The sequence below is a fragment of the Erigeron canadensis genome, chromosome 2 (genome assembly GCF_010389155.1).
Source record: "Erigeron canadensis isolate Cc75 chromosome 2, C_canadensis_v1, whole genome shotgun sequence".
Taxonomy (NCBI): domain Eukaryota; kingdom Viridiplantae; phylum Streptophyta; class Magnoliopsida; order Asterales; family Asteraceae; genus Erigeron; species Erigeron canadensis.
Genome location: NC_057762.1, coordinates 37,196,931 through 37,203,467, shown reverse-complemented (window position 1 = coordinate 37,203,467; position 6,537 = coordinate 37,196,931). Strand labels below are relative to the sequence as shown.

Here is a 6,537-nt window from a genome sequence, read left to right as displayed (position 1 = left end):
GAACTTTTCAAATTAAGCCCAGCCGATAATTATTCTTTACATGAAATTTGTTTTTTGATATTTTTCTGAATAACTTATGTGTACTTTTGAAGTTTATAATTGTGTGAAGGCATTGATTATCATCCGTTATATAATTATGTGGAGATTTGGATTCTTGATCACATGTGCACGAATATTGCTAGGATTACATGTGATCGATTTGAATACATGTGATCATAGCAATATTCGTGCACATATGATCAAGAATCCAAATCTTCACATAATTGTATAACGGATGATAATTCATGCTTCACACAATTATAAACTTCAAAATTACACATAAGTTATTCAGAAAATAATCAAAAAACAATTTTCATATAAAGAACAATCATCGGTTGAGCTTGATTTGAAAAGTTCTCAAAGGTTCTCGCAAAAAAAAGTTCCCAAAATAACTTTACCCTATATATATATATATTATATAATATATTTTCTTTTTAACCGTCATGAAAAAATTTATATTTTTTTCTATCTCAATTATTGGCAGTGTTATAAATAACGGCCATTATAATGGCGTTATAGGGGGAACAGAGATCCATTTTTACGTTAAAGGGCTTGTAAGGTAGATTTGAAGGTTTGAATCAATAATGATGAAATAACAAATTTCACGGAGATTAACGGTTATATAATGGATTTGGCGGTCAATTAATGGATTTAATGGAGCTTAACGGTCAAAAGACATCATTTTTGACTATTTTTTTTAAGGATATTGTTAATATAAATATTTATTTATTTTAAATAAGTTTCTCTATATTTTATAGTTTCCGTTATATATCTCCGTAAAATGAGATTTAACCTTAAAGGTGATCGACCGCCGAATGACTGCCGGACGTTATTTACAACCTTCATTATTGGTAGCATTGTTGTAATTGCAACAAGAACAATAGACGTCTATACATTTCTTTTTAAGCTTTCCATATTTTTAATTTTGTCTATAATTTTAAAGCTTTTTTTTATCTAATTTTCGTACCAGAGCCTCCAATATCTCAATGCAAGCCTGATAATTTTGGTTTATGGATGACAACTTAATCCAACATCATATATAGAAGTGGTATGTAAAAGTGAATTAGCATTATATATATCCACTTGAAATTTCATCATCATAATCTTCCATGGTGGTCTCGTTGAAAGAAATGCTTCATGAAAATGATGTGTTCGTTTTTGGACAAATATTGATGATCATATAATCATTTGAAATATTATACTATGGTGGTGAATAAATTGAATGGTTTAGCTAATGATGTAATTAGATTTATTAACTTTTTTTAAAGGGTCAATTTACAATATCACAAAATTGAATTTTTATGCTATAAGTGCTCCGTATGATTATGAGCAATAGTAATTAAGAATTTAAAATTTACTTCTGGATTAATTATAAAGCGTTTTAATCACCAAAACGTACTAAGTAATGGGTACTTACTATTTAGGCTTATAATCACTGTCACTATGCAATTTGCTTAAGCTCCATCATTGATTTTTACTTTTATGAATTTGAATGATATTGTATACTGTCACATTAAAAAAAGTTATAGATTAAAACTTTGAATTTGATACATACATAACTTCCTGAATTTTACATAATCCTCCTGCTTAATTTAAGATAGATACTGCATATTTTACCTAACCTTTTCCCATTTACTATTTAGGCTTATAATCACTGTCACTATGCAATTTGCTTAAGCTCCATCATTGATTTTTATTTTTAGAAACTTGAATGATATTGTATATTGTTTTTACACGGTTGTCTGAAGATTCAACATAGTTTTGAACTGAATCATTTAGAAAAATAAATGTTTTTATAACTAGGTTTCTAGTTTGATGGTAGTCAAGATATTTATAGTTGTAAGAACTTTGAAAATTTATATATAAAAAGTTAGAAATGTTCAAAGACTTATTTATTTCCATTTGAACAAATGTTCGTAATCAGGTTATCTTTGGTGGTTAGCCTCCTGTGTCCTGTGAAGGCAATTGTGCTCGATCGAATTTTATCTTTGTCGTATAACTGGTGTGATACTAGAATTGAAGTAATTCGAATTGTACTCAGGTAAAATGGTTACATAATCCTTTGCTTAATATATTGTAATTGTGATGCTAGCATCTTGCTAGAATGTTTAATAAAAGTTGCCGGTAAAAAAAAAAAAAAAAACTTCTTGTATGTGATGGGAACTATAGTTATGCATATGATCATATAAAAACGTTTTTCCAGAAAACTTTAAAGCTGTCACAAAGAAAAAGATAGAGTTCTCTAATGATTATTTCACTTAAGTTTGAATCTCATACATATTGACTAACCAACGAGCTGAGCTACCATAATTTGACGATCGAGGTCAAATTTGTAATGAGAGTATTTTTAAGATCAAAAACTATATATTATTGGAAAATCTGGAGTATAAAATAAAATCACAAAATGCGACAAAAAGTAACTAAATTACATAATCAACATCATTATTGTCGATGTTAATACAACGGGCACAATAATCGTGGAGTTGGCACTGCTACAAGTCGTTTTGCCTTTGGTGCGGTGAGGCCAAAAATGTCTTCCATATCGAGTTCACTTGGCTTCATACCATCAGGCAACTCCCATGTAAAACTATGAAGGAGGTGCGCCACGGCCATCTCCATCGCGTACAATCCTAGTTGCATACCTGGACATGACCTACGACCCGAACCAAAGGGCAAAAATTCATAGTTGCTTCCTTTAAAATCCGGAGCCCCATTTTGTAAAAAGCGTGATGGGTTGAAAGTATCGGGATCTTTCCAAGCGTTTTTGTCACGATTGATAGCGTACACATTGATCATGAGACGCGACCCTTTAGGAATATGGTAACCGGCTACCTCTGTAGCCTCTGACGATTTGTGTAAGGCAACCGGGATAGGAGGGTGCATCCGAAGTGTCTCTTTTATGACACACTTGAAATAGGTTAGTTTCTCTAAGTCAGACTCCTCGACTCGACGGTCAAGACCAATAACGTTAGCCATCTCTTGTTGCACACGCTTCAGGGCTTCCGGTGTATGCATTAGTTCCGCCATCGCCCATTCTATAGCCGACGCCACGGTCTCGGTTCCACCAAACATTACATCCTATAACAACAAAAATTAAATTAATATATATGTTACATCAAATTAGTCATTATTTATTAAGTACGTACAAGGTAAGTTAAAATGCTATTTTGTTGTTAGTATTATCAGATCTAAAATAAGTTAGATTAACCTACTACATAGTACTATATGAAATATAAGGACATCTATTTAAACTAAGATATATTACATTAAAGTCATTAATAGCAACAAATATGAATTTATAGTGATGTTTTCTTTACTTTATTGGTAGAGGCTAGTCAAATACTACAGGTTATAGCTAAACTTTTATATATAGCTAGTTAATTTAGCAGTTTATAAATATATATTAATAACTAATTAACACGTTTATAATGAATATTTATCAATAACGAAGACGTTTACTACTTTACTATGATATGATGATTATGCTGTCGATCAACGCGTATGAACATTATTATATAACTGTTTATAGTTATATATGATCGACAAAAGCATGCAAGAGCCGTGCAATTAACTGCATAGATTATTTTCCATATTTTTAATTTACTACTACTGTATTTTAAATAACATGCTCACCAAATCCGTATAATATACGATTGGCTAATCCAGTGAAGTGATGAGTTTAAAGACGATTTTTGTTAGTTATATGTATATGTGAGCTAAAAAAGAATGTAAGTATAAAACGGTACTCGTGTAATATAAGGACTACTTACCATAATTATGGCTTTGATATTATCTCGAGTCAGCTTAATGGTGTTCTGCAAATCATCAGTTTCATTGGCTTTTCCTGCTTCGCTATAGAAAGCTAACATCTCATCAACCATATCGTTTTCTACGTTCTCGTCGTCGGTCTTCTTCCCCTTCTTTATATGGTCATCTACGATTTTATCAATGAAACCATCTAACGATGCCCGGGCAGCAGGTAAACGAGTATTCAATCCAGCCGGGTCAATAAACCCGAGCCATGGAATAAAATCGGCCAAGTTAAAGGCACCAAATAACTTAGTGTATTCTTGTAGGATTCTAATGAACTCCTCTTTACCATCTTTAGAAATTGACCCGAATGCAGCCCGATAGATAATATCATGGGTGAGCCCAAATACAAGCTCACCTAGGTTAACTGGTAAACCCGAGTTAACCACGGTGGATTTTACCATGGAATCCACCTCATCACGGACTGAATCCCAAGATTCAGCCCGTCTGCGACTAAATAACTTCATTACACACAACTTTCTCATTTGCCTCCAGAACGGGCCATAATCCGCAAATGCCATATCCACACGGTCATATGTAAGGTAAGTAATGGCGATGGTGGCCGGGCGATTGGCAAATATATGATCCTGTACTTGTAGTACTTCTCGGGCCATTTCCGGAGATGACACAGCAATCGTGTGACTAAACCCCATTTTAAGATGTAAAATGCCACCGTATTTTTCAGCCAAACGAGCTAACCCACGATGAGTGAGTTGGTCCATCATCAGCATATTGCCAATGATGGGCCAGCCCATTGGGCCCGGTGGAAGAGGTTTTCGCCGGAGCCATGTGACAAAAAATATGGATAAAAGAGAGATTATTATTGCTACGGGAATTTGGATAGAATCCATAATTATTGAAAATCTTGATTGCTTATGATTCAAGTGGCAACTGGGTGGATGTTGCTACTTGCCTAGAGTGATATAAAGGGTATGTATATATACACATTGATCGGGCACACCCTGTTTGAAACTGTGGATATTTTATCTATTTATTTATTTATTTTGATAAGTAATAATGGGAAAGTTTGACTCTAGCTTTTGTCTTGACAACGAGTACCGGTCAATTAATTATAGAGATTGTAACTCTTTCATTAATTTCGATAAGATTAATATATCATGCTTGAATGGTTAAAACATGAGACTCGTTCTTCGCATTGTTGGTGGCATTAAAAGAAACCGCTTAATATTTTAATATTTTGTGTATTGACTATTCAACTTGGAGTTGAACTTTTCCAACAGCAATTCAAAATTCTCTAACTTTGTTCTTGTAAAAGGGTAACGATGTTTAACAAGATCATTGATATTAAATCAATACTTTGTATGTTTATAATCACACATAATACACACTTTAAAAAAGTTACAAAAAGGTCGTATAACGGTTTAGCCTGGCGATATAAATTCAAGATTGTGGATGTATTCAAACCGGTGCAATATTAGTAGATGATTGTAAGTGGAACTTTTTTTCCTGTAAAAGAACGATATATATATATATCCTAAAGAGGTTAGTGGTCAACAATAGTTCAAAGAGTTAATTACTGAAATGGTACCTTACGTTTGCGCCATATTACTGGTTTCATACCTTTCTTTTCGAAATTACGTTGATCATACCCAACGTATGCAAATCTCCACTCGGACCATACTGGAGGCTAACGCCGTCAGCTGGCCGTTAAAACCTCCCCCACATGACTTGCACGTGAGGGGTAAATATGTAATATCGCGTTTCCTAATTACTGAAATGGTACTCAACGTTTGCATGATATTGTTGGTCTCATACCTATATGTTTCTTAATTACTTAAATGGTACATAATGTTTAGTTATTAAATTTTTTATATTTTTTTAATTTGTTTTATTTTTCTTTTATAAAAATTCTCCAAAACTTGTTATAATTTAATGAAAATAGTCAAAATGCACCTATAATCCACTAAAAAATAATACCAAATAGTTCTTTCATAACAAAATATAAGTTTTAAAGTTCATGAATAACCAAAAATAGTAATAAAGTATCATACAAATAATTTTTTAAAAAAGATAAAATTTTCTTTTTTAAAAATTTCAGAAATACAACAACGGTAATACCAGAAATATCTAGGAATACCAGAAATATCAGCCGGTATTTACGGGTATTTAAAACATTGCTTTAAGCTCGTGTTGCAGTAAATACTGACTTGTATTTCTGGTATTACCATTGCAGTATTTCCGGAATTTTTAAAAAAAAAAAAAAAAATTTCCTCGCAAATTTTTTTAAAATTGTTTTGTGATACTTTATTGCTATTTTTTGTTATTCGTGAACTTTAAAACTTATATTTTGTTATGAAATAGCTATTTGATATTATTTTTGAGTGGATTATAAGTGTATTCTGACTATTTTCATTAAATTGTAACAAGTTTTGGAGAATTTTTATAAAAGAAAAATAAACAAATTAAAAAAAATAAATAAATTAATAACTAAACATTATGTACCATTTAAGTAATTAAGAAACATATAGGTATGAAACCAGCAATATCGTGCAAACGTTAGGTACCATTTTAGTAATTAGGAAACGCGATATTACATATTTACCCCTCACGTGCAAGTCACGTGGGGGAGGTTTTAACGGCCAGCTGACGGCGTTAGCCTCCAGTATGGTCCGAGTGAAGATTTGCATACGTTGGGTATGATCAGCGTAATTTCGAAATGAAAAGTAT

General features: G+C 32.2%; 1 protein-coding gene across 1 annotated transcript; it reads right to left on the bottom strand.

Annotated features, from left to right (window-relative positions):
• Nucleotides 1-2,383: 2,383 nt before the first annotated feature.
• On the bottom strand, nucleotides 2,384-4,741 carry LOC122588498 (cytochrome P450 84A1-like). The gene is made up of 2 exons (XM_043760630.1): nucleotides 3,810-4,741; nucleotides 2,384-3,117 (listed from the first exon to the last, which is right to left on the bottom strand). Exons 1-2 carry the CDS (start codon nucleotides 4,698-4,700, stop codon nucleotides 2,494-2,496), a joined length of 1,515 nt encoding a protein of 504 aa, XP_043616565.1. The 5' UTR covers nucleotides 4,701-4,741; the 3' UTR covers nucleotides 2,384-2,493.
• Between the last annotated feature and the right edge of the window lie 1,796 nt (nucleotides 4,742-6,537).